The sequence below is a fragment of the Lentinus tigrinus genome, assembly GCF_003813185.1.
Source record: "Lentinus tigrinus ALCF2SS1-7 unplaced genomic scaffold L226scaffold_13, whole genome shotgun sequence".
Taxonomy (NCBI): Eukaryota; Fungi; Basidiomycota; class Agaricomycetes; order Polyporales; family Polyporaceae; genus Lentinus; species Lentinus tigrinus.
In genome coordinates this window covers 677,410-703,000 of record NW_027137922.1, presented here as the reverse complement: position 1 = coordinate 703,000, position 25,591 = coordinate 677,410, and the positions used below count along the sequence as shown (strand labels likewise).

Below are 25,591 nucleotides of genomic sequence, written 5' to 3'. Positions count from 1 at the left end.
GGCAGAGCAGTCACGGTAAAGCGGGTGGAGGACGTGCTTGATCGAATCGATCGATGCAGAGAGTACACACATACAGTACTTCGTCGATTAGTCAGACGATGTCATCACCACGATGGTTAGTAGCATCTGGAAACATTGAGGTTAGATCTCTGCTGAAGAATACGAGGTCCAGGTCCTCCTGCACATTGTTTCCCCTCTCAAAGATCTCACAAGCGGGGATTGATGTAAAGCGTACAAATTCCTCGGCCACGAAAGTCCATAGCAATACACATGATCAGTCTTTCTCCGCATACGCCAAGAGGTGCTGCTCGATCTCCGCCGTATCCATGACTCTCCACTGTCCCTTCGTCCTTGGGTCCTCCTCTTCGCCCTCCGAGACAATACCAATCTCGACCTCGTCGGCCTTGAAGTCGGTGGCGTGTACTGTGGAGATAGCTTCGATCGCCATCTACCATGTTGTGTCATTAATGACTGCCAAAAGGCTTGCAACAAAGGAAGATGGATTGGTGGGACCAACCTCGATGACCTCTGCGCGCGAGAGTGTCTTGCCGGCACGTACAGCATCGTCGGCACCCCGTCCTGCATCAAGCTTCTTCCACTTCTTCTCTAGGTGGTTCATCGCCTCTTGTTGCTTCTGACCTGCTGCTGTTGCGTGGAAGCCAACGAAGTAACCCGCCGGGTCGAGCTTGAAGCATTGTGGGCCGAACTCGGGGTCGGTGCCGATGAGGATCATAGCTGGAGGTAGTCGTCATCAGAAACACCGTGACTACTGGGGAGCATGGGAAGAGAGACGAGAACGAAGGGAAGTACATGGTACGGATGATACGCACCGATTCCAAGAGGTCGCATGGCGGCGCGTTGGGTGTAGACCTGGTTGATGTTCGCCATCCGTCTGGCCAGAGCATCTGGTGTAATCTCGTAACCGTACTTGTAACGGAAATCAGCTGCCTCTGAGCGTGCACGCATGACTTGTGATCTCGCATCAGCTATTGCAGGAAGTGCGGGCATTGTCAGAGCAACACGGGGAGAACATTGACGAGGTGTGCGTACCGAGCAAGCCTGTCATGACACATCCGATTGTAGGGGTAATACTGAAGAGGTGGGTAACACTGGCAGCATCGAGGAGCTTGTCCTAAGCTCGGCAATATTGCTTGAGGAATCTGGATTGGATGGCGCCACAGACATGGAGCACTCACCGGGACCTTCTTCTGCGTGATGACAACCGCGGTGTCCTTCCCTCGAACAGCGATAGCAGTGTGTCCCGAGCCAGAGATGGCTTTGAACGCGTACTCTGCAACAACATTGCAGTCAGAGGAATCCCATGGGCTCTAAGTTCTGCCGACACTCACCTACTTGGTACAAGCGTCCCTCGGGAGAAAAGACCGTGAGGTATCTGTTATTCTTGTGTCAGAGCACGAGATAGAGAACCAAGTTGTGAAATAGACCTGTCGTAAGAAGTCCTGGACATGGTGGGCGATGGAAAGGATGCGCGTACCGAAGCGCGGGCTGGACGCGCAAGTCGACGCGTGTATCTCAACTCCTAGCATGGGGTTAGGGCCTACAGGCTCACGTGACCAACACATGCAGTCATTTTCCGGCAATAGTTGACGCAGTTAATACTCACATCCGGCTCGTCCGCTTGCTCTCTTCTCGCTTTCTTGTGAATCTTGCTGCTTTGGTTCTCGGCTGGTGCACTGGGAGACTTGGCTCTGGACGCCCTCAGGAGAGATTGTAGCGCGCAGTCGGCGCGCGGGAGGAGCAGGACAAGATGAAGGAGCCGGTGTCCAATCAAGCACCGAAGGTTATGTGCGTACTCACAGGCCCGGTGCGATCGACCTGCTCATAGACGGATAGTAAGAAGCTGCAGTTCAGTCTGCTGAACAACCAAGACACAGTTAAACTAGCGGAGTTTGAGGTCACTCACCGCGATCTTTACACCCCAATCGACCGTCTGCCTGTGAAGAACGGTGTTCTTGACCGCCGTCTGGTATGTCCATACGCGTGCATCATATGGGTACCATACTGAATAAAAGGTAGGGAACGACAGAGAAGAGCGCGTTCTGCGAGACTTGTGGCCTCTCCTCCGTGGACTGCGTTGGACACTATGCCTACATCAAGCTCGTCGTTCCTGTCTTCCACATTGGCTACTTCAAGCATACGATAGGCATTTTGCAATGTATTTGCAAGGTAAGCCCTACCCTCAGTGCTCCCCACTACAAGTGCCGACTCCAGACCAGACCTGTGCCAAAGTGCTGCTCGAAGAACAGGACCGTCGCACGTATCTCAAGCGCTTCCGGAGACCCAACCTCGAGAACCTCCAGAGACAAAGTCTGAACAAGGCAGTCCTGACACTGGCCAAGAAGACCGTCTATTGTCCCTATTGCTCCGCCACGAACGGAGTTGTGAAGAAAGCAGGCGCGCTCAAAATTATTCACGACAAGTTTCGTGCCAAGAAGACGGCGGAGGAGATGGAGAAGTGGAAGAAGGCCTTCGGACCAGCGGTTGAGGCCCAAAAGGAGCTAGGGATGTACATTAACAAGGCTGTTCACGAAGACTTGAACCCGCTCAAAGTGCTGGACCTGTTCAAGCGTATATCCGACGAGGTCAATATATTTGTTTGCCTCCTATACCGAGCATTACTCACAAGCTCTCAGGATTGCGAACTTTTGGGACTCCGTCCGGAGTATGGACGACCGGAGCAGTTCATCTGGCAGTACATCTCTGTTCCTCCAGTGGCCATTCGACCCTCGGTCGCCCAGGACGGAGCGTCGAACGAAGACGACCTCACCGTGAAGCTTACCGAGATCGTCTTCAGCAACGCCTTGATCAAGTCTGGTCTTGCTAAAGGTGCTCCCACTGCACAGTTCATGGTCAGATATTGTCACTTACACTCATCGCAAGGACATTGCTCATGATTGATCGCTTATGCAGGAGCAATGGGAGTTCCTCCAACTTTCTGTTGCAATGTACATCAACTCCGAACTTCCAGGCGTGCCGTCGCAGATGGGGCAGAAGCCGATTCGTGGCTTCTGTCAGCGGTTGAAGGGCAAGCAGGGTCGCTTCCGTGGAAACCTGTCCGGAAAGCGTGTCGATTTCTCAGGGCGTACTGTCATCTCGCCGGACCCCAACCTGCGCATCGATGAAGTCGCTGTTCCCGAGCGTGTCGCGAAGATCCTGACGTATCCTGAACGCGTGACTGCGCACAACATCGAGCGGCTGAAGAAGGCCGTGCGCAATGGCTGCGATGTGCACCCCGGAGCAAACTATGTAACGGCGGGTAGTAATGGGTTCAAGAAGTACCTCAAATTCGGTAATAGGACAGCGATCGCGGACGGGCTACGGATAGGTGATATTGTTGAGAGGCACGTCATCGACGGGGACATCGCGCTGTTCAATCGGCAGCCAAGTTTGCACAAGGTACGCTCCAGAATGGGTCTAAGCTGTAGTGACACTCACCGAGTTGTTGTTGCCAGCTTTCCATCATGTGTCATCGAGTAAGTCCATAAAGCCGGTCCTACGGGATGCCAAAGCTCATACACATCCCAGATCAAAGTACGACCATGGCGATCCTTCCGTCTCAACGAGTGTGTTTGCGGTCCTTATAACGCTGACTTCGATGGAGACGAGATGAACCTTCGTAGGCGCATCTCTTTGTTATGGTCTGCTTCTTCGCTAACTCTTCCCAGATGTGCCGCAGACCGAGGAAGCCCGGACAGAGGCTCTTGAGCTCATGAACGTGAAGCACAACCTCGTCACCCCTCGTAACGGAGAGCCTGTCATCGCTGCCATTCAAGACTTCATCACCGCCTCCTTCCTCCTCTCCCGACGCGACACCTTCTTCGACCGGCAGCAGTTCACGCAAATCTGTTCCTACTTCGGCGACGCAGACCTGCAGATCTACATACCCCCGCCGACGATTTGGAAGCCCGTGCGACTTTGGACGGGCAAGCAGATCTTCAACGTCCTCATGCGTCCGAACAAGAGCTCGAAGGTGTGCGTCAACGTTGAGTCCAAGTGCAACAAGGAGGAGAAGCCGGACGCGAAGTGCTACCCGCGTATGAAGCCTGCTCCCGATTTGTCACCCAACGACGGTTGGCTGGTCATTGTCAATAGCGAGATCATGTGTGGTGTCATGGACAAGGCGACCGTCGGTAGCGGCAAGAAGAAGTCTGTGTTCGGTGTCATCATGCGAGACTATGGTCCGCATGAAGCTGCGGCTGCCATGAACAGAGTTGCCAAGCTCTGTGCACGCTACCTCGGTGAGCTCTGTTTGCAAGAACTCACAACGCTCGTGAATACTGACTGACACACGCCCACCGGGTAGCAAACTATGGTTTCTCCCTCGGCATCAACGACGTCATTCCAGGTCCGGTCCTGTCCTCTAAGAAGGATAAGATGGTCGAAGAAGCCTACGCGGCTTGTGAGAGGCTCATTATCAAGGCCAAGAAGGGCTTGTTAGAGAACAAGCCCGGTTGCGATCAGGAGCAAACCCTTGAGGCGGAAATCTCCAAGGTACTATCAGACGTTCGTGGTAACGTCGGAGAGATCTGTATGAAGGAACTCAGCCGTCATAATGCCCCTCTCATCATGGCTACCTGTGGTTCCAAAGGTATGTTTCCATTGTCCGCCCATCCTGTGTAGGGTGCCTGACGCTTTCGTCTACTTAGGTTCCGTCATCAACGTCTCGCAGATGGTGGCCTGTGTCGGACAACAGATTATCGCCGGCCATCGTGTTCCCGATGGCTTCCAAGACCGGTCGCTCCCGCACTTCCCCAAGAAGTCGAGGGATCCCCCATCGAAAGGTTTCGTCCGGAACAGTTTCTACACTGGACTCACACCTACGGAGTTCCTGTTTCACGCTATCTCCGGTCGTGAGGGTCTGGTCGACACTGCCGTCAAGACTGCCGAGACTGGTTACATGCAGCGACGTCTCATGAAGGCGCTGGAGGATCTCGTGACACACTACGATTCCTCCGTTCGCAATGCTGTTGGTGGTGTAGTCCAGTTTCGCTACGGTGACGATGGGTTGGATCCTGCTTGCCTCGAAGGCGACGCTCAACCAGTCGACTACGAGCGAGCTTGGAGACATGCTCGAGTACGTGCTCTCGCCCCCTCGTTGGAATGACTCAAGTATTGACATTACACATATAGTCGGTTGCACCTCGATCCGGCCGTGGTATGCTGCCATTCGAGATCCTGGAGTTCGTGGACCGCACACTCGCAGGACGCAAGTTCACCTCGGAATGTACGGCTGCGTACTTGGCGACGATCCGCAAGTTCATCTCCGAGAACATTGCCCAACGTATGGCCGATGTTCGCAAGCAGCATCACATGTTCGACGCGCTGGAACGGGAGGACGAATGGGACGCGGACACCGACCTGACGATGGGAGCATCTTGTATGTCTCGCACTGTCCTACATATACTGGTTCCCCACTCACCCCACCACAGACGCCGACAAGGCCGCCGTTGACAACTTGGTGAAGGTCACCGAGGAGCAACTGCGGCTGTTCATGGACATTTGCTGGACCAAGTACGTCAAAGCGAAGATCGAACCAGGCTCGACTGTCGGAGCTGTGGGCGCACAGTCCATTGGTGAGCCCGGGACGCAAATGACGCTGAAGACTTTCCATTTCGCCGGTGTCGCCTCCATGAACGTCACGCTCGGTGTACCGCGTATCAAGGAGATCATCAACGCCGCGAAAGCCATCAGTACACCCATTATCAGCTGCAAGCTCGTCACGGCCGACAGCGAGGCTTCTGCTCGTATTGTCAAGGGCAGATTGGAAAGGACCCACATCGGCGATGTATGTTCTCTCATTTTCTGCGAAAAGCTCATGCGTTGACAAGCACTGTCTAGATTGCATCCGTACTCGAGGAGGCATGGGCGCCGGAGTACACTTACATCGGCGTCATCGTGGACACGAAGACTATCCAAGACCTTCAGGTCCGTTGACTTCTGTGACTATATGGCTGCGGTTATCTGAGCCCTCCTCGCAGCTTGAGCTCACCCTGGATGACATCAAATGGGCCATAGTGGCCGCACGCAAGCTCAAAATCAAGCAAGAGGTGCGTGCTGACCTTTGATGTTGGCAACAAGCCAGGTAACCAACCACTACCGCACTCAGTCCATTACGATCATTCCTCGCAAGAACCGCTTGCGCATATACATCGACGGTCCTGACAAGTACTACCGACTACGCGAACTCAAGCGGGCTTTGCCTGATGTTGTCGTCAAGGGTGTGGCCACTATTCGACGTGCTATCATCAACATCAAGGAGGAGAACGACCACCGAGGCAAAAAGGGCGACAAGGAATTGCTCGTGGAAGGTTATGGCCTGCAAAAAGTCATGACTACTCAAGGTACGCCAGGATACAGTATATCGCGGACTCGTGCTGAGACACCTTGCAGGTATCATTGGAGAGTATACCACGTCCAATCACGTCATCGAGGTCGCCCAGGTGCTGGGTATCGAAGCCGCAAGAAAGACCATCATCAACGAAATTAACTACACCATGAAGAGTCACGGTATGAGTATCGACCCGCGACACGTCATGTTGCTTGGTGATGTCATGTCTTATAAGGTATATCCTGCATGCACTCCAATTGTTCTCCTTCCACTCATGCATTGCTATGATATAGGGCGAAGTGCTCGGTATCACGCGGTTCGGTGTTGCCAAGATGAAGGACAGCGTTCTCATGCTTGCGTCCTTCGAGAAAACGACCGACCATCTCTTCGATGCCTCTGCTTTCGGAAAGACGGATTCGATCGCAGGTGTGTCTGAGAGCATCATCATGGGCAACCCTGCGGCGATGACGGGTACATCCATGTGAGTCTCCCCTACTATCACCGCTGCTGAGCTGACGCCCGACCTGTTGCGTAGGCCTGCCCTCGTCACTCCTGCACCATCCATTGGCAAACCAAGAAAGTTGCTATTCGAAGGAGCATTGTGAAGCTATATCACCATCTGTTGTATTTTATAGATCATATGTACGTTAGTTAGTTCACTACATCCAGGATGGTTTGCAATTCAGGGCACAGTCGGCGCGAAGACTTCAATTGTGTACGTAAGCTCCTCAAAATAAGTTCCCGTGGCCACGCGGTGAGCATCGTGCATCGTGCGTCGTGCATTAGTTCATCTACCACTTACCGCAGCATCCCACAGATGAGCCGAAGGCGTATTATCAGTGGGTCCTCTGCATCGCAGAGGACACCGAACCCAGCTCGTTTGCAGTGCCCAATTACACCTTTGTTACGTTACCCGTCTACCAGCAATCTCAACAGACAGCGTCAACAGACCGTACCATACCAGCAGCCAACCTCCTTCATGCAGACTTTCTCCTACACGGCGACTCGTGTTCCTGAGTTCACGAATTCTGCCCTGCGATACTACGTTGGCGCCCCATCTGGGGTTGATCTTCGGTATGGCTACGAGAGGTGGATCGAGCGGCCGGCCGGAACAACCAGGCTGGACCCTATCCTCCGCTCTATCCAACGTGTGGTGCAGGAGAAGGAGACCACATCGGGACGTGAGTCTTGGGCTACTTTGCCGAACAGAATCGCGGTTGTGACCTGGAGAAGGATCATGACGAAGTGAGGGGGGTATTTATCTAGTCCACTGGGCCTTACTGATCAATGCCGGATGTGATGACGAAATAGGATCCTCATAGCACCTTACCAAGAATTAGACACAGTCGAGCTGAACGCCATGTTTGTTGGAGGCATACTCTACCTCGAAGAACATGTTCCAGACTCGCAGCTAGGAAAACCTGAGTATGTTCGTACCGTAGTCTAGTAACGCTTACTTACCTCAATACAGGGAACGCATGTCCCCCAAGCAATGCAAACTGATGTACTACGGCCTCTCTTTCGGAGCATGGTCCACGTCATCTCGACCAGGTTTGTGCGAACGATTGGAGGGGCATCCCGCCGGATGGGGTGGCGATGTCAACACCAACGTCCAGTGGACTGTGGTTGCCCAGACCCGACTTGGGAACCATCAGCTAGTTATTGGCGGAGAGATTGATTGCGTGCGAGGTGAGAAGTCACCTTGATCTCATGATTGTGATTCCGAACAAGAGCAGACCGTTTTGACGGGAGACCAGATACATCGGTAGAGTTGAAGGCAACAGTGTTCATGAAGAGAAAGTATGACGAGGTTCGCTTCAACAAGTGAGTAACCGGGTCACTTTGATGCGATAACACGTCAAGCAAAACTCATGGCATGTATGGCGTCCAGGAAGTTGCTGAAGTTCTACATCCAATCATTTCTGATGGGCGTTCCAGTAAGACGTCTACTCCGACTGACTCTGTGACGTCCGCTCAGGTCGTCTTATGACAGGAAATCATCGTTGGTTTCCGAACGCCAGCAGGTCAACTGGTCTCGACACGATCGTACAAGACGGTGGAGATACCCCAGCTCGTACGCAATAAACCTGGTTCATGGAACCGCGACGTTTGCTTGCAGTGGGGACAGCAGTTTTTCTCCACCCTGAGGAACCTGCTCTCAAGGCAAGCATCCACCGCCCACCAGCAGCGGGGCCCAGAGCCTCCAGTCACAGTATGGCGCGTAATCCTCACGCCCAAGGAGGGCGCTACTATGTTTCCTTTAGCACAAGGTCACATCGGCAAGTTAGGTGATGACGGCGAGCAGAGGATTGGCCTTTTGCCTTCGTGGTATCTTGATCGCCGAGCTGGGATATGATGTGCTCTGCCGTAGACAAATTCCGAGTATGCTGCCAACAATGATAGTCGTATCTTCAGTGGAACAAGTATGTCGGCAAGTCACAGGGAGATAAACAAGGTTGAGTATGGCGGCACGTTGACTGACTGCACGGGTGAGACCGACGAGACGACGTCCTCATGTCACTGTTACAATGGGGACAGCCATGCGACCGTGCAGTATTTTGCAACCACTCTATGAGTTCCATGCCTGCTTCCTGATAGTGTGATTCAGAGAGATCTGCTTTTGATACAATGACAGCACGCTATGTTGCTATACAGTTTTATTCCTCCTAGAGAGTCCATGACGCTTAGGTGGGGACCAACGAAGAGTTGCTCATGATCTGCGAGAACATCTGCAACGCGGCCTCGCCGACCGAGAGCGAGCCATACTTGTACGCAGGGACCTCGTGTCCGCTGTGAATGACCCCGAGGTATCAGCATGTCTATCTCAAGATGACCGAAAGCAAAACACTCACGCTCCGAAGATGCGGACGTACGAGAAGGTCCCCGCATTCTTGAAGACACCCGTCACCTGTCCATTGACGGTGTAGTTTGCGAACTCCTGCTGCTGGTACTCCTCGGTGAACTGCGTGTCCAGGGCATCCACCATCGCCTCGACACCCTTGTAGTTGAGGATGAAGTCCGCATCGCCGTCATAGATGATCGTGCGCACGCCCGCCTTGATCACCGTCTCCAGGTTGGGGCGCGAGTTGTGCATCCAGTCACCGGTCTCCGCGAAGTTCTCATACACGTCGTCGTTCGTCTCCTGCCAGGTGGACTCGGCGCCGATCTTCTTCGTTAGCGAGCTGCTCTGGAGGTAGTCCGTGAGGTCGGGCGGGTACGGGTCGGGGTTGCGCGTGGGGACATAGTAGACGTCGTAGTTGCCTGCGAGCGGTGAAAGGATGTTGTTGTTGCAGAAGCTCTGCGCCTCTGAGCACGTGTCCTCGTCGCCGTTGTTGTAGCACTCTGTGATGAGGTCCTTGCAGCCGCCAGACCGTGTCCAGCTGGTGTTCGCGCGCGAGATGGTGGACGACGAGACCAAGGCGTGGTACCTATATATTGTTCATTAGGATACGAACTCGCCTCTGAGGAGTGGATGACTCACGGGTTCGACGCGGCATACGCAATGTAACCAGGATACTGGTTGAGAGGATCCTGTGATGTTTGTGTAAGCATGTAGCACATCTTGCGACTAATACAACTCACAGTCAAACCATCACCAACACCGAGGAACTTGAGGTTGATCGGAACGCCAGTGATAGTACCCTTCGCGATGGCGTCGTTTTGAGAGAGGAAGTATCTGATTTGGGGGTCAATGACTCGCGCTCGTGGTTCCATCCGCTAGGACTCACGCAGCAAAGGTCGGGCCATAGTGTCCACCATACCTAAAGCACGAGAATTAAGATCATGAGCGAAGGTGTCTCGACGACACCACAAGGTGCACTCACGACTCGGTCCACAGCGCAAATTCGTTCTTCTGGTACTTCGAGAACCGCGAGTCGGCGAAGAAGATCTGGAGGAACTTCCAGACGTCCGATGCCGCTGCCTGGGACGTGCCCACAGTTGTCGAGCCATGCGAGAAACCGACGCCGACAGGCTGGTCAATGTAGAGCCTGCACCCATCATCAGCAAACGTGTGCAGCGGGTGGACGTCCGCCTTACATGTTGGAGACTTCGTTCCATGAGTTGGGGTTCAGAGTGACGCTGCTGCTATCGTTCGTGATGCGGCAAGGTCCATTTTCTTGGAACAGACCAATCATGCTGGAGCTTCCAGGCTGTCATATCCGAAGTTCAGTCTCCGGCAGGCCATCGCGAGCGGCAAACTCGGAGATACTCACGCCGCCGTTCAGCCAGATGGAGAGCGGAGCCGTGTCGGGGTTATTGCGTGCCGCAAAGAACCAGAACCTAAGAAGCATCTTGTTCAGTACCTATCACCGCCTGTCGAGCTGAACACTAACCATATACTTTCGTTCGATGTCAAATCACCATATCCGGATGCTTGGTACACACCGGGGGTGGTCTCGCAGACGCCACTGTTCTCGACGACGCGCAGCTTCCCTGGGGTCGTTGCGGCAGGCGCGAGGTCGGCGACCTTGAACTTGTTGCCTGCGACAACCTCAGTCCCGCCAATGACTCCGTTGACGACGGGGATCTGGCCACCAAGCACGGTTGACGCCGGCAAGGCGGCCAGGAGCGAAGTCAGCGCTGAGAGCCTGAGGAGCATGGTCGCAGAGGCGAAGGCGTCCTGTACGTGAGCGGGGACAACAGCAACCTGAGGTCGCCCGCAAGGACTTTATACCCCCCGACCCCTACAGGAAGCACTGATAGCGGAACAACAAACGGCTGTGTCACGATGGTTCGAGTGGCGACCCCGGTGAGGTGATATCAGACCTTCTCTGGAGGCAAACATGAGGCGCAGCGCGTTGCAGGGAACGAGCTGCCGTTTAGACCATGGTCCGGACGCTGGAAGCATGGTCACCGATCCGGAAACGCAGCCCGTCCCTCGACATCCATGTCGTGCTGGGGCTGCAGGCGCTCAGTGACCATGTGTTGTATCGGAAACTTCGACTTCGCGAGGCGTGGCCGCGATGCTTCCTTCCGGCGGGCCCGCAAATTCTCCTATCCAACCCAACTGTTTGAACTGACGGATGGTGATCATCGTCGCCTGGTGGTGATCAATGAAAGCGTGCTCACCTCGGGTCGCCGAGTTGCAAGACAACGCCTACCAAACCCGACTCCGACACATGCTTATTTATAGAATGCGGTGTGGAAGGTGATGGATAACACTGTCGATATATAGTCAATAGATGTCTCGATGCACTCAGTACAGTAAGCCGTGAAGTGCGCAGGAGCCGCGAGACAGCAAGCAATAATGGAGGTATCATTTCTGATTTCAGCCTCTGCTCGAGAGGCAGGCTGGGATGGCTAGATGATGGCGGTTCAATTGTGGCGGTTTGTATGCGCCACTATCTGCAAACGAATGGCGTGTCAGAACATATATATACTCGCGCGGCTCATTTAAATTGAACAGGAGTAAGCCCGCGTCATCTCCTCCCCTCTCATGTGTTGGCATCCTATCCGTTGCATTCCTCTCAACCTGTCTTCCAAACAAAGGCCATGCGAGACCACGTCTTGATTGATGTGAGAAGCTTACACAAGAGTCTTCCCTCATAGACAGCGCAGCTCAGCGCGGGTCAGAATGACCGACCAGGGAAGGCCGGTCTTCTTCGTAGACAACGAACAGAACAATGTGACGAACAGGTGCAGCGCGGAGCTTCGTCAGACAGTAACGGACTCACCAATTACGAATGCCTCACAAATGGAGGTAACCAAAAGGCGTCCCGCTGGACGACAATATACTTGCGGCGTCACTTGGAAGCAAGGTCGACCGACCCCCTGTGACCCAATGTGCAGTCCGACATCCCCGCAGACCGCCGTATAACATCGGGTCAGAGCGCAGCTTTGACACTGGAAGACGGCTGTTTGTGGCGGCAATGATTGCAAAGGGGAATGTACAGTATTGTTCCATTAAATTAGCACGATGTCCATGTCATTGTAGCTTGCACGGTGGAAGTAATCAATGAACCGAGGCTCCTCCGCTCTACATCCCACCACACCCGTCAGAACACCCGTTCCTGGCACGCTGCAAAGGCAGTACACTCACCTGCACTAGGTCAATCTCCCACTCCTCCAGCTCGCGTTTCCGATACCGCGCAGGAGCCTGCCAGAACTCCTCGTACACTGGACCGGTTGCGCTACCGTTCTTTGCAGTCGCACTAGAACTGGACGTCGCAGAAGAGCTCTGGAACTTCTTCAAAAAGTCCGCAAAGTGCTGCTTGAGCTCAGGCGGCGCGAACGGGTGCGGGTGCTGCTCCTCGGGTTCTGTATGACGTTGTCGCGTACCGGTAGCAGGTTAGCGCCAGAGCTCTGTAGCGATTATCAAGTCTGAAGACGTACTTGAGGGCCATTGACGTTTCCCAATGAAGCGGATGAGTGGTTTGCGTGCGTTTGCGAGACGGAGAGTGGGCAACATGACGGTCGACGGGCAAGGTGTGCTGGTCGGTAGTTCGGCCGACCCCGCCTACTTCTGCTGCGAGGCGCCCGTAATAGTGCAAGCGGTACCATCTGAATTCCTTCCCTGATATTGTACCTTCTTCGTACGTGAACTTTGCTTCGTGCGGCATTTTCACCACCATGTTCAACTTGTGTTCTGTGTAGACGAATTGATCGCACACAGCATAGTTAGTGCCCAAGAATGGCATAGACTCGAGACAAGCAAAGCACAAGAAACAGGGCTAGTCCTAACTACGTCATAAAAACATCAAGGAGGATGATGAGAGCATACAAGACATGGACGAGAGATGGGTGGAACATGAGTACAGTACCAGCTTAGAACGTCTTCTTCGTTCCCTGGAACTCAGCAAAGGCACCCGACCTGGCACTACCGCCGCGACCTCCACCACGACCGCCACGTGCGCCACCGCGGAAACCACCACCACGACCACCCCGATCGCCGAAGCCGCGGCCACGGCCTCCACCACGTCCACCACGGTCACCGAAGCCCTAGATCCGCCCTGTCAGCCCGCCTACTCGATTATATACATGTGCTGAAGCACTCACCCGTCCACCGCCACGGCCGCCGCGTCCACCACCGTTGTTATCTCTGGGCTGCGAGTAGTCCAGACGGATAGGGCGACCTCCAATCTCGGTGCCCGAGAGACCATCGTGTGCCTTCTTCGCCGACTCGATGTCGACATACTCGACGTAGCCGAAGCCCCTCGGCTTACCGGTCTCGGGGTTCGTCGGGAGACGCACGCTCTTGACCTCGCCGTACTCGCCGAAGACCTCCCAAAGACCGTCCTCGGTCGAGTCAAAGCTAAGGTTGCCGACGAAGAGCACCGACGCGGGCTCGCTCGCGGAGTCGCCGAACTTCTGGGCGCGCTTCTCGCGCATCTCCGACTTGTCCTTCTCCTCGGACTTGTCGACGTTGATCGCGCGACCGTCGATCTCCTTGCCGCTCAGCGCGAGTGCGGCCTCAACGGCCTCAGTCGTGGCGAACGTTACGTAGCCGAAACCACGCGAACGACCAGTGTTGCGGTCCATCTGCACGCGGGCGGAGACAACCTCGCCGCACTCGGCGAACTCTTGCGCGAGCCAGTCATTGTCGACGTTCCACGACAGACGGCCGACGAAGATAGTCTTCGTAGCGGACGAGTCTGCCTCAGCAGCATCACCGTTGGCCATCTTGACCTTCTTCGCGGGAGCGGCCTCGTCGTCATCGGCTTTCCGCTTGCCTGTATTTAGAGGTAAGAATGGACTGGAGTAAAAAGTTGCGATTGAAGACTCACCCTTTGCGACAGGGGCAGCAGAAGCATCAGCCATCTCCACATCCTCATCCTCGTCCGAAGACTCCGACTCGCTGTCAGACTCTGAGTCGGAGTCGGAGTCCTTCTTCGCGTCCTTCGCCGCAGGCTTCTTTGCCGGGGGAGCCTTCTCGTCTGACGAGTCGGAGTCGGAGCTACTCTCCTCGCTGCTGCTCGACTCCGCCTTCTTCGCAGGGGTCGCCTTGGCGGGAGTGGCCTTCGCTTTCGCGGGGGTGGCCTTTTTGGCGGATGCGGGTGCAGCCTTCTTGGGAGGCTCGTCCTCATCAGATGACGACTCCGATGACGACGAAGCATCCTTCTTCGGGGTCGCCTTAACCTGAGCAGCCTTAGGCTTCTCGTCCTCAGACTCCGACGAGCTCTCGCTGCTGGAGGCCGCCTTCTTCCCGTTGGTCGCCTTCGGCTTCGAGGCAGCCTTTGCAGGCTTCTTATCAGAGTCGGACTCTGACTCGGAGGACTCCTCGCTCGAGCTCGAAGCCGGCTTCGCGGATGTTTTTGATGCAGCCTTGCCCTTGCCGTTTGCTGCAGGAGCCTCGCTCTCCGACTCAGAAGACTCCGACTCGGAGCTTTCAGAGCTGGACTCTTTGGCCTTGGCAGCGGCCTTAGACTAGCGAGCTTGAGGTCAGCAGATGCCACGAAGAGAAGACAGTATCAGTGGATGTACCTTGCTGTTGGCCTTTGCCTTGGGCTTTTCCTCCTCAGACTCAGACTCTGAGGATTCCTCGCTGCTGCTCTCCTCCTTCTTCCCCTTCGACTTGCCCTTGGCCTATCCGCACGTTTGTGAACATCGGCATAAAGAAAAGAAAAAGACATGAAGACTTTGCATACCTGCGCCTTGGCTTTTTCCAGGATCTCCTTGGACGAGACCGGAACCTTGGCGGCAGCCTTCGCGGGGGAAGGCGCGACCTTCTTCGCGGGGGTGGTCTTCGCGACCTTTTTGTCAGCCTTCTTGTCTGCTGCCTTTGCCATTGTGAACGATATGGACGAGGGAGGCAGGGGATATGGGGGAAGGAGGAGGGGGAGGAGAAGGAGGTTGGGAGAACTTCCACGCGCTCATTTTTTGCAAGAGGGCAAGTCGGCGCTTGGTTCGGGAAATCCCGCCCGGTGATCCGCCCCCCGCGCGCCGATCGTGCGCTTGCGCCTGCGCGCGCTCGTCGACCTAGTCGTCTTGCTCAGCACTTCCACCGCCGCAGACGACAGCGAGGACGCAATGGATTTCGATGTCGTCGTGCTTGGAACTGGGCTTTCTGAGTCTGTTGCAGCTGCGTGAGCATCGTGTGTCTCCTCTTTCCAGTCGCTTGCTCTGAGCCTCCGGCACGGCAGCGCACTCTCCAAGGCAGGATACAAAGTCGCGCACGTCGATACCAATCAGTACTACGGCGGCGACGAGGCCTCTCTGACCGTTGAGGAGCTGGCGGAGTGGGCAGATGCGCGCGCGAGCGATGACCCATCGTCTGACTACCTCGCGAACCAGCGGGCCCGCTACACCTCTATCACCCGCTCTCAGACCATCCCGCCCCAATCCAGGCAGTACTCCGTCTCGCTTGCCCCATCTATCGTTCCGTCCATTGGTCCTCACATTGACTCGCTCATTGCGTCTGGCGTATCGAGATATGGTCAATTCAAGTTGCTCGAGAAGGTCGCGGTGTATGACCGCCCAGGGTACGTTCAGAGCGTGCCGGGGAGCAAGGAGGATGTGTTCAAGAGCAAGGCACTGTCACTTCTCGACAAGCGTCGGTTGATGCGTTTTCTTATGTTCGCCGCGGGAGACTTTGAGGGCAAAAAGGAGCTGGAAGGCAAGGAGCAGACGCCGTTCGTTCAGTACCTCCAGGATGTCTTCTCCCTCAAGGACCAAGCGACAAGTGCTATCGCCTACGCATTGGCATTCTGCACATCGGCGGAAGGTATGAAGTCCGGCACTTGAGCCAAGGATTCATGACTGACATCCGTTTAGAGCCGACCCTTCCCGCGATGCAGAGGATACGACAATATCTCCGGTCTGCTGGACGTTACGGCGCGTCTCCCTTCCTCGTGGGCCATTACGGCGGTTTGGGCGAGACCGCGCAGGGCTTCTGCCGCACATCAGCTGTCAAGGGAGGGACCTACATCCTTGGCCGACGTGTGGTCTCGGTCGAGTCTTCCCCCGATGATTCTACGAAGGACGAGAAGAGCACCTCTACTTCCCACTCGTACAGCGTGAAGTTGATAGACTTCGACGAACGGCTGACTGCGAAGGTCCTTGTTTCCTCTCCTGATTACGTTCCGACTTCCCTCGGAGGCAACACAAGTACTTCCAAGCAATCAGCCTATGCCGTTGCGCGATGCGTTGCAATAATAGACAAACCGCTGGTGTTCACGCCTTCTGAGGTCCCAGAAGACACTCCATCTACCGATACTGACGGACCAACGGATGGCCCGGAAGATGAGCCGTCAGAGAAACCAGAGCCTCCCAGTTACGACGTCGACACTGCCTTGCTCGTCTTCCCTCCCGGATGTCTACAGAATGGGTCGACGACGACTGCAGTGCATGCCCTGGTAACCGGTGAAGGCAGCATGTCGGCGCCGAGAGGACGTTGTAAGTCATTCAGTCTATTGTCTCGGATGGTGCTGACTGTTCGTCAGACATCGTCAACATCTCGCTATCTCTTTCGGAGTCCACGCTCTCCTCATCTGCAGAGGAGTTGCTCAGGCCATACCTTGAAGCTGCACTCAGCCTCACAGCGCCACCATCGTCATCCTCAGTCACGTCCCCTGCTACATCTCTCTTCTCGCTTTTCTACATTCATCATACACCAGCAGCTGTTTCGTCCGCCCCTCCCAGCAGTTCCTCCAGTGTCATTGTCACACCTCCATCTCGGCCACATCTCCCCACTATCGCGGACGAGGCGACCGAGCACGCCGAAGCGATGTTCTGGACGGCTGTCAAGCAGCTGAAAGCGGCCGGGGTGCAACGTACGGTGCCCAAGGAAGAGGCGGAGGAAGGGGACGCGAGTGTCGAGAAGGCCGGGACAGAAGACACCAGTCCAGACATTGACTCTTTCTGGCCACCTCTCGATGCTGTCGAGGATGAGACGTCCGATGAGTGGTAAGATTGGTTAGCTGGAGAACTTGAATTATGTATCTGCAGACTGATATGGACATGTATCAACAACCCTAACTTCATCGCATACATATGTACCGGCGAGTGCATCCTCTGTATCGCAGCCCAAACGTGAGTGGGTACATAGTTGTACTGTTTTGAGCAAGGTTTCTCGAAACCTTCGAACCACAAGGCAGACCAGCGAACGTCTAGTTCCTCGCGCTAACGGAAACTCAACCGACAGTCTCCAGTCATATCCACATCGCTCGCATATCCTTCCAAGTCTATATACGTCGACCACGTCTTCCTTTCATATTGAAGATGTTGGCAGCTCTATTAAGACACGAGAACCATTGATACCGTATCAACCATGGTCTCGAGGCGACGAGTGGCTTCTAAACGACCGTCGTCCTCCGTGTACGCCCCGTCATGGTCGTCGCGTTGCAAACGGACGTCAAGTAAACCCAGTCTTGCCCCTCCTATGTCCCTCTTGCGCAATGTCTCGAACGCCTCCTCGACTAGGAAGTCCGAGAAGGTTATCTGGCTGTCATCCTCCCCGGTAGTGATACTGGTGAGCCGAGGACAGCATATGTGTCCATCTTGCGTGGACGCGAGGCCCTTCCAGAACGTATCGAGTGAACCACCACTGCCACCGAGGATCACGGTCTCCAGCTCTTGAAACTGCCGGAAGACACTACGCCAGGTCTCTTCGGTGACATCGTCGTGGATGCCCTGGAGCTCGAGCTTTTGAATGGGGCAGTCGGCGAAGAGTTGAGTGCAATCCACAACCAGCTCCTCGTAGAAGGTTTGCCACTGGAGAACTTTCAAGGAAGAGGTGAGAGAGACCGTAATGGTCTGGTTTGCCGGGGTATGTGCAACGATATCGAAGAAGTCATGATCCGCTGTGATTTCCACCGAGGTAACCGCCGGCCACATAGGGAATGTAGCCGGCACTTCAGCTGGAAGTGTAGAGATCATGGAGTCGGACACCTCGGACATATCGTCGGCGAAAGTATCCGACTCAATCTGTATATGGGAGGCGTTGGGGACTTGGATACTGTTCAAGAAGTGCGAGGTCAACAGGGGGGAATCGCCGCCGATCTGCATGGATCGTAAATTCGCCAAAACGACCCGCGTGGCAGGAGGAGGAGGTAGGTTAATCCCTGACCCCTGGAACCAGTGCAAGCAACGGAGGAGGGTGAGCTCCTCGAGGCGCACAGCAGCGCTAAACAGGTCGAGAAACTGGGGGAAGGTCGCTGGACAAGGACAACTGTCCATGACCAAGGAACGAAGGTTGGCGAAGAGGGCCTCATCTCGGGGTACGAAGTAGCCCACCAAGTCGAGGTTCCTTAAACGAGGAAGACGACTACCTGCGATTCCCAGGTCTTCGTGGTGGATTACTTTCTGGAGCGGCGGCGATAGGCGGAGGTTTTCGAGTGAGGGCATGGGCAAAGAGAACAGCTTGGTGAGCACCATGTTCCAGGCGATGTTGGTCGATGGGATAGTGAGGCTCCGGATCAACCACGCGTGCGAGAGGAGGATGGTACCACGCGCGGGCGAAAAGGCTGGACTGAGGAACTGAATATCGACCGCCGTTTGAGCACATCGAGATAGCGAGAGTGACAGCCACTCGGGTTTCCTGTACACCTGTACGATGCGCCAGAACTTCGGTGTGGATGAGGCAACCTGTCGCCAGCGACGACATACACCGTGGATTGTCATCCACTGTGGGGCGAGGTTCCGACCTCCCTGGTATTCAGCGGAAACAGTGGCGCGGAAGTACCCAAAGATTTCGATGAGGAGCTCGTCAGGCAAGGCATTGATGGGAACAACAGCATTGATAAGACGGTTCAGCCGGGCGAGTTCCTGCTCCAAAGCAGCCTGCCTCACGAGAACGGCATCTCGTTCCTGCAACCACTGCTTTTGCTTCGCCTTCGTCACTTCCGTCAGCATACTAACGACAAGTGACAGGTCCTATCAAATGCTTTGTGAGTCACGATTGTTTGAACGACCGTATGGCGAAGAGGAACAACACGTCAACATACTGAGTAGTGGCACAGTTGTCGGCGACGTCGCGGTAGGAGCCTGAGGCTGTCTGAAGAATCAGAAGCACGCACGGACTTGGCGCGCGTCTTTGACTGTCAACTCCTCCTGCACCAGCGACAACCCTGACAGCTATCAGCACCCTGCTTCCACGTCTACGCGTTGTTTCTTCGCGGCTGTACGTCTACCAGATGAGCAAGAGACGACTGTCGGACTCTCCGGAACCACATGACAGACCAGCAAAACGTCCTGAGACTGAGTCCAGTCGGGACTCTCCAGTCTCAACCACTTCGCTTACTTATCCCTCCTTGCATTCGTCGACTTCTCTCCGACCGGTACCATTTCAGCAGCCCACCGGTCTCTTGACCTTCTCATACACCCCTAAACGCGTCCTGGAGTTCACCCACTCGGCCTTGCGCTACTACATCGACCCTCCTCCCGGCGCGGATCTCCGGTACGGCTATGAGCGATGGATTAAACGACCAGAGGAGAAGAGTCGACTGGATGGACTGTTGCGCGCTATAGAGCGGGTCATGGAGAAGGCAGACACGAGTATGGGGACGGGAACTGGCCAGAAATGGCTCCGCGACATGTCGGTGATTACATGGAGAGGTGTTATGACCAAGTGAGTTGCCCAAAAGTTGGGACTTCAATCGAAGTTGTCTGATAGGCAATGGGAGTGAGGATTCTGACAGCACCATATGAAGAGCGAGATGGGTGCGAGTTGAACGCGATGTGCATAAATGGAACAATATACCTCGAGGAGCATCATACGGATGCAAGGTTGGCTGAGAAGTGAGCAATTGATTTACTTGGGATACGAGTTCATCTCAACTTCTCCTCTGTAGAGAAGACCTTGCTCCGAGGCAACGTCAGCAAACGTACTACGGGTACTCATTTGAATCATGGTGCACTTCCTCCAAGCCCGGCATCCCGGAGCGAATAGCCGGGCAACCTATAGGCTGGGGAGGAGACGTCGACACAAACGTACAGTGGTGTAGTGTCATCAAGACCAAGCTAGGAGACAACCGCCTAGTCATCGGTGGTGAAGTCGACTGCGTGCGAGGTGAGTGATAGTGGGTTGCGCCGCTTGAAGTGCTCAGTGTCTCCAGGTGACTACAAGGGTCGAACTGACACCTTTGTCGAACTGAAGACCTCCATGTCCATACGTGGTCCTGAAGATGAAGCCCGTTTCGAGAAGTATGTCCGCGTCCCTCGTGACAAGACATACCTAACAGGGTACACACAGGAAATTGTTAAAGTTCTACATGCAGTCGTTCCTCCTCGGTGTTCCGGTACGCTGTGAGCAGGTTATTTCGGCCTCAACTCACACGATCTCGCAGGAAATTGTCGTCGGGTTCCGTACACCTGCTGGGCGGATAACGACCACGCAATCCTTCAAGACTATCGAGATACCCCGCATGGTACGCGGCAAGCCCAGCGCCTGGGACCCGCAAATCTGCTTGAACTGGGGCCAGCACTTTCTCTCCACTCTAAAGTCCATGTTCACAAAAGATGCGATTTCTGACCAGCCGGTAACTACCCCTCGTATCTGGCGTATCACCTTCAAACCTAAGGAAGGCGTGACGATAACGTCTCTCGATGCGGATGGCGTGAAGGAAGTCCAAGGTGGAGAGGACCGAGTTGGCTTCCTCCCCAAGTGGTATTACGACTTGGCCTCTGCCAGTGGCCCGCTCTCGAGCTCGAGCTCGCCTGTGACTCCTGTCCCTCAAACCTCTCATCCCGGCGACGGCACTTCCCAACGAGCCCCTGGGTCCTCACACGATGGATGGAACATATAGCAGACTGCTACGGGTTGTCGGGCTGTCGTGTCAGATGATGTATCCTCATATATTGGCCTATATTGGTGTTACGCTTACTCCTCATGTCCAAGTTCAAGCTTTGGAGACTCTGAAACCGCAGGGCAGCTGGATACTCCAAGGTACAATAACAACGGAGCTGATGCTCCGAAACATAGCATTCACAGAGGGCCCAAGACACAGCTGCGAAGGAGGGTATCATCGACGTGCTACTCTCGAGCGAAAGGCGGAACGGAGAGTTTGGCATATACGGAAGGTCTAGCATTGCCATGACTGCATATGTATCGCGATGCACAGTATCGTAAAGTCGTAAGGAAGAGAGTCAAGCGCCGAATCGCTGCATCCGGGCGGGCATCACAACGGAGGCAAAGGGAGAGGTGGAAAAGGCTTCGAGCTCAAGGGAGACTTCGAGTCCTCATGAATGAATGCATAAAAGGAACAGGATAGCACCGGAATGGTTTGCAACTGCGACTAAGAGATTACGTAGTATCGAAGGTGAGGTATGCAACGGATTGAGCAGACAAACAGGAATGAATACCATACCGACAACATGACGTTAACACCACGAGCTTGCCCACGTCCCCCAGTCCTCTCGGGCGAGAGACGCAGCCCCGTTTCAAGTCTCCGAGGAGGGTGCGTCGCCATTCGCACGCGGAGGAGCCCCACCACGTGTCAGACCAGCGGAGGCAAACCCACGGGCCGCAAAGCCGCCACGACCGCGTCCACCACGGCCGGGGAATCCCCCTCTGTGACCGTTCTCTCCACGCGATTCCTTGTCTGTTGCTTGTTTTAGCTCAGCAGGAGCATCATTAAGTTTCTAATGCACAGTCAGCGATCGGCGTATGGCCACCATAGGGATGGACTTACTTCGCCGTTCTTAATCAACCCCGCCTTCATCGCCTCCTCGTCGCCGAACTCAACGTAACACATCTTCTGGTTGCGCCCTGCGAAGTTCGCTGGATAGTTGATACGCGTAATCTGTTAACACATGAAGGTTAGTGTCACTGCACGGTGACACTTAAGGCGCACGACGCACCCCTTCCTTCGCATCGCCGAAGAAGTCCCTAACCTCCTGCTCGTTCGCGGGGTTGGTCATGCGCATAAAGATCGTCCATGGGTTCCGTGGCGGACGCTTGGACGTGGGGGTCCTTGCACCCGTGCTCTCCGTCGCGGGGGAAGTTACGCCGTCGTCGGTTCTTGGACCGTTACTTGACGCAGCTGCAGTCGTCGACACTTCAGGCGTCGCCTTGCCGGACTTCGGTGGCGGGCTGCTGAGGTCAACTTCTGGTCTTGTGCCAGGGGCGGGAGAGGTAGCTCCATCCTTTGTGGCAGCGGCGGCTGCCTCACGCTCCGCACGTTCCTGTTGCTTGCGCTCCTTCTTGCGCTCCCGCTTCGCCCGCTCTTTTTCTGCCTTATCCATCGCGGCCTGGTTCTGAGCGCCGTTAAGCTTCGGCGTCTCCCGGCCAGATCCGGCAGAAGGAGGTGGTGGTGTGGAGGGTTTTGACTTCGAGCCGGTGAGATGGGGAGGCAAGGGCTTCTCCGCAGCGACAGGAGTTGCCGCAGAGCCTGTACCAGTGCCCTTGGGGGTAGCGGCAGCACCCGTATTCACTCCTTGCGGAGGGAGAGTGGAGGTCGCTGAGTTGGGGGTGGCACCTACAGTGGAGGGCGTGATGGTTCGACGGTACGCGTAGTTGAAGCCTTGGCTCTTCAACTCTGCGCTCACCCTACCGTCCTTGATGTCGAGAATGAGGCAACCATACGCCGCGTCGCACAAGTTCCAGTTCCAGCAGTTCTTCCAGGCAGGGTCTTCACCGTGAGGTTGTCCAGCGGGACCTGGCTGGTTCGGAGGCGGCGGTATCCGCTCGACTACTGAGAGCGCCTTGTCCAAGAGAACGCGTTGGTGGTCGTCGATGACCGCGTCCACCTGAGACTTAACGCTCTCCCAGACTTTGTCGAACGCCTCCTTTCCAACCACAATCTTGTGTCGCAGACCCTCGAAGTCGGCTTGCACACTGAACTCGTTGTAGGATGACGCGTAACGGAAGTGGAGACCGGCCGACACGGTGAGGTCTGCTTTGAGCACGAGCGCGAGTTGACTCATGATGCCCTCCCGACCGGGACTCGCGTGCGTGACAAGCAGGCGTGTCTCCGTGGGATCGAAGACGCGCTGAGCAGTATCCACGAGCTCACCAATCTGCAGCGCCGTTGTCCACATCGTCCCCTGTCCGCCTGCGATGGTCGCATTCCCGTCCCCGTTGTCAAACATCTTGTGTGGCACAAGCGCGCCTCCGAGACCCAGCAGCCGCAGCTTGACACCGCCAATGTCCAGACACCGCGTAGTGGCCTCGTCGAGGACATGCAGATTCTCGATGTCGTACTGGCCCGCGCGAAACTTCTCTAGTACGATGACATCCTCGCATGCGCCCCAGACCGTGTACACGGGGACCTGGAGCTTGATCTGTCCGGAAAGTAGGAGGGGGAACTCGGACAACAGCGAGATCGTCACTGTCGAGCGGATGGCAGATGGTGGGTTCTCAGGTGCGAGTAAATGATTCCTCTGCGCCGTCGGGATGAGCGGGGAGTACATGGTGAGGTGGCGCAGGGTGCGGTCATTAATCCTGTCGAGACTAGACGCCTCTACCGCAGCGCAGCGCAGTGTCAGCGTATACATCCGACTATATGATGACCAAGAGTACGTACCGAAGAAACCGAAGTCACCCGTGTGGATCACAGCAACTGCATTCGCCTCCCGCGCGAGATCATTGAGTGCGGAGAGACGACCACGGATGTCGGCTATGCAAAGAATCCTCCCATTCGGCGTGTCGAACACTTTCGTCTGAGTGTTGACTTGGTATTGCGGCCGTGGGTTCGGCGAGGTGGCCTGGCGAGTTGAGGTCGATGCTGGGCGAGACAAGGACTGCATTTTGGAGGACAATGACAGGGAGGAGGTCGACGTCGCGGTACAAGTCGCAGAAGTTCATCAAAATGTGGCCGACATGTCCAATTCGGGACTTGTCTACGGAAGCATTTGCTAATGTAAGTTCCGCTTTTGGGAGGTCCTTCTCACCCGACTAGGAGGACAGGTTTGGGCACGGTACCTGCGGTCGACCTCCAACACTTCTGCGAACACAGAAAAATACCAGAAAATTTGTGTAGCTTTTCCAAGCATGCAAAGAGACAACGCAGCAGGGTCTGATAGAAAACAAGAGACAGAAGGGCGAAAGGAGCCGCTAGGTTGACCCCGACATCGGAAACGTCCGTACGCACGCAAGCGGAAGGGAGTCCGAACGCCTCTTATCGTCTCACCACTATGTGCTAGTTGTGCGGTCTCGTCGCTGAACTCGTCGCATGCTTCTAGCACACCGGATTTCGTCCCAGACGCTGTACAAAACATCTCTACTTCGTCCATGACATACCTGTATGGCGGCTAAGGCTCAGCAACCCCCGCAAGACAACACAGGCTCGTCTGTGCTTTCGCAAACACCCCTCGCGATATCTCTAGCTTCATCTATTCTCGCATCAACTATTTCTCTCCCTGAACATCCCTTGGTCGTCTATGCGGTATTCCGGTGCCAACCTAGCTCAACGGATCCATTGGAACAACTCGATGTGGCTCGGCAAGCGGTCCTAGCTCGGAATGAGGGCAGATCACTGGTGGACTCGCTTCTACCAGTGGTTCATGTCTCCAAGGACGCTGCCGCACTGTATGTGTTTGCCCTCGGGTCTACAGAACGGCGGTTACCTGTCCATGACACGCTTTTCTCATTGGACTTGGAATACCTATCAGGTGAGTCCTTTTACCCCACGCCACGCATCCTTCGTGTAGGTGTGGAAACTATGCTCCTTATGCGAGTCATACAAGTCATGACTATCTTCCGGAAATGCAAGGGATCTTGCAGTCCGAGTCGGAATGCGCTGCCTTCAGGGTTGACTCTCGTCGCCATTGTGTTCCTGCACACTCGACCTCCGTCCACATCGTCAGGCCATAGATCCATGTTGTTATTGCCTAGCATAGGGCACCACCCTCCACATGTTTCACGGGTTGTGAACTGGGCATAAATCGCAAGCTGTGATCATCAGACCCAATAACGTACAAGACCTCCGAAAGCCGTGCTAGGCTATTGCAAGTGTTGGATTTGTTGGTACTGTTCCGATGGACGATGTCCTGCTTACTTGAATTTGGGCTCAATAATGTGGCTACATTCGGATCGGTTAACTGACTACTCTCCCCAGTGACGGAGCGGTCTGCGTTCAGACCTGCTGGTATTTATCCTTGCTCGGCGGCATGTGCTGGCAGAGTGGAGCCTTGCGAGCAATGCTTGCACTCCACTCGGGCAGGGGCAGGACCTCGGCTCCCACAACCGCTACCGCGGATCCCATTGCGCCAGCCTCTGACGCTATTCCTCCAGGCCGTCCGTGACCGACTAATCGACGATATTGCGGAAGCATCGAAACTGCAACCTCGTGGGAGAACCGTCACTCGGATGAAGGGTGGTTTCCTCCTTGGTTCCATCCTCTTCCCTTCGGAATGGGGATCGGGTTG

General features: G+C 55.2%; 11 protein-coding genes across 11 annotated transcripts; 5 read left to right on the top strand and 6 right to left on the bottom strand.

Annotated features, from left to right (window-relative positions):
- Positions 1–145: 145 nt before the first annotated feature.
- On the bottom strand, positions 146–1,485 carry L226DRAFT_535503 (20S proteasome subunit). The gene is made up of 7 exons (XM_067680917.1): positions 1,446–1,485; positions 1,350–1,393; positions 1,197–1,291; positions 1,051–1,132; positions 831–986; positions 518–735; positions 146–448 (listed from the first exon to the last, which is right to left on the bottom strand). Exons 1-7 carry the CDS (start codon positions 1,466–1,468, stop codon positions 275–277), a joined length of 792 nt encoding a protein of 263 aa, XP_067535204.1. The 5' UTR covers positions 1,469–1,485; the 3' UTR covers positions 146–274.
- Positions 1,486–1,632: 147 nt separating this feature from the next.
- On the top strand, positions 1,633–7,049 carry L226DRAFT_613449 (beta and beta-prime subunits of DNA dependent RNA-polymerase). The gene is made up of 19 exons (XM_067686510.1): positions 1,633–1,806; positions 1,855–1,987; positions 2,038–2,187; positions 2,238–2,603; positions 2,655–2,870; positions 2,932–3,417; positions 3,474–3,494; positions 3,547–3,637; positions 3,687–4,259; positions 4,325–4,609; positions 4,668–5,095; positions 5,152–5,398; positions 5,451–5,806; positions 5,860–5,946; positions 6,000–6,068; positions 6,128–6,362; positions 6,412–6,584; positions 6,643–6,830; positions 6,885–7,049. The coding sequence occupies exons 1-19, from the start codon at positions 1,769–1,771 to the stop codon at positions 6,952–6,954; spliced, it is 4,212 nt and encodes a 1,403-aa protein (XP_067535203.1). The 5' UTR covers positions 1,633–1,768; the 3' UTR covers positions 6,955–7,049.
- Positions 7,050–7,328: 279 nt separating this feature from the next.
- L226DRAFT_463546 (RAI1-domain-containing protein) lies at positions 7,329–8,705 on the top strand (the record flags this gene model as incomplete). The annotated part of the gene is made up of 6 exons (XM_067675794.1): positions 7,329–7,594; positions 7,661–7,790; positions 7,840–8,038; positions 8,086–8,173; positions 8,241–8,286; positions 8,343–8,705. 6 exons carry the CDS (start codon positions 7,329–7,331, stop codon positions 8,703–8,705), a joined length of 1,092 nt encoding a protein of 363 aa, XP_067535202.1.
- A 328-nt stretch (positions 8,706–9,033) lies between these two features.
- Positions 9,034–10,949, bottom strand: L226DRAFT_463907 (alpha/beta-hydrolase; the record flags this gene model as incomplete). The annotated part of the gene is made up of 9 exons (XM_067675822.1): positions 9,034–9,139; positions 9,202–9,777; positions 9,831–9,880; positions 9,932–10,025; positions 10,078–10,110; positions 10,174–10,338; positions 10,388–10,500; positions 10,564–10,630; positions 10,684–10,949. 9 exons carry the CDS (start codon positions 10,947–10,949, stop codon positions 9,034–9,036), a joined length of 1,470 nt encoding a protein of 489 aa, XP_067535201.1.
- A 1,171-nt stretch (positions 10,950–12,120) lies between these two features.
- On the bottom strand, positions 12,121–12,847 carry L226DRAFT_79447 (uncharacterized protein). Its single transcript, XM_067687247.1, has 3 exons — positions 12,683–12,847; positions 12,390–12,607; positions 12,121–12,326 (listed from the first exon to the last, which is right to left on the bottom strand). Exons 1-3 carry the CDS (start codon positions 12,756–12,758, stop codon positions 12,303–12,305), a joined length of 318 nt encoding a protein of 105 aa, XP_067535200.1. The 5' UTR covers positions 12,759–12,847; the 3' UTR covers positions 12,121–12,302.
- Positions 12,848–12,926: 79 nt separating this feature from the next.
- L226DRAFT_535499 (RNA-binding domain-containing protein) lies at positions 12,927–15,130 on the bottom strand. The gene is made up of 5 exons (XM_067680916.1): positions 14,935–15,130; positions 14,771–14,872; positions 14,074–14,713; positions 13,346–14,019; positions 12,927–13,288 (listed from the first exon to the last, which is right to left on the bottom strand). The coding sequence occupies exons 1-5, from the start codon at positions 15,073–15,075 to the stop codon at positions 13,115–13,117; spliced, it is 1,731 nt and encodes a 576-aa protein (XP_067535199.1). The 5' UTR covers positions 15,076–15,130; the 3' UTR covers positions 12,927–13,114.
- A 143-nt stretch (positions 15,131–15,273) lies between these two features.
- Positions 15,274–17,401, top strand: L226DRAFT_487446 (FAD/NAD(P)-binding domain-containing protein). Its single transcript, XM_067677198.1, has 4 exons — positions 15,274–15,372; positions 15,430–16,010; positions 16,061–16,681; positions 16,729–17,401. The coding sequence occupies exons 1-4, from the start codon at positions 15,317–15,319 to the stop codon at positions 17,193–17,195; spliced, it is 1,725 nt and encodes a 574-aa protein (XP_067535198.1). The 5' UTR covers positions 15,274–15,316; the 3' UTR covers positions 17,196–17,401.
- Positions 17,281–19,261, bottom strand: L226DRAFT_79492 (uncharacterized protein). Its single transcript, XM_067687248.1, has 2 exons — positions 19,231–19,261; positions 17,281–19,159 (listed from the first exon to the last, which is right to left on the bottom strand). The coding sequence occupies exon 2, from the start codon at positions 19,136–19,138 to the stop codon at positions 17,522–17,524; it is 1,617 nt and encodes a 538-aa protein (XP_067535197.1). The 5' UTR covers positions 19,139–19,159; positions 19,231–19,261; the 3' UTR covers positions 17,281–17,521.
- A 147-nt stretch (positions 19,262–19,408) lies between these two features.
- Positions 19,409–21,030, top strand: L226DRAFT_509080 (RAI1-domain-containing protein; the record flags this gene model as incomplete). The annotated part of the gene is made up of 6 exons (XM_067678203.1): positions 19,409–19,853; positions 19,913–20,023; positions 20,077–20,294; positions 20,341–20,428; positions 20,478–20,523; positions 20,572–21,030. The coding sequence occupies exons 1-6, from the start codon at positions 19,420–19,422 to the stop codon at positions 21,028–21,030; spliced, it is 1,356 nt and encodes a 451-aa protein (XP_067535196.1). The 5' UTR covers positions 19,409–19,419.
- Positions 21,031–21,664: 634 nt separating this feature from the next.
- Positions 21,665–23,971, bottom strand: L226DRAFT_546015 (uncharacterized protein; the record flags this gene model as incomplete). The annotated part of the gene is made up of 4 exons (XM_067682388.1): positions 21,665–21,865; positions 21,916–22,026; positions 22,085–23,685; positions 23,749–23,971. 4 exons carry the CDS (start codon positions 23,969–23,971, stop codon positions 21,665–21,667), a joined length of 2,136 nt encoding a protein of 711 aa, XP_067535195.1.
- Positions 23,972–24,229: 258 nt separating this feature from the next.
- On the top strand, positions 24,230–25,320 carry L226DRAFT_79374 (uncharacterized protein). Its single transcript, XM_067687246.1, has 2 exons — positions 24,230–24,835; positions 24,902–25,320. Exons 1-2 carry the CDS (start codon positions 24,469–24,471, stop codon positions 25,105–25,107), a joined length of 573 nt encoding a protein of 190 aa, XP_067535194.1. The 5' UTR covers positions 24,230–24,468; the 3' UTR covers positions 25,108–25,320.
- The last annotated feature ends 271 nt before the right edge of the window (positions 25,321–25,591 follow it).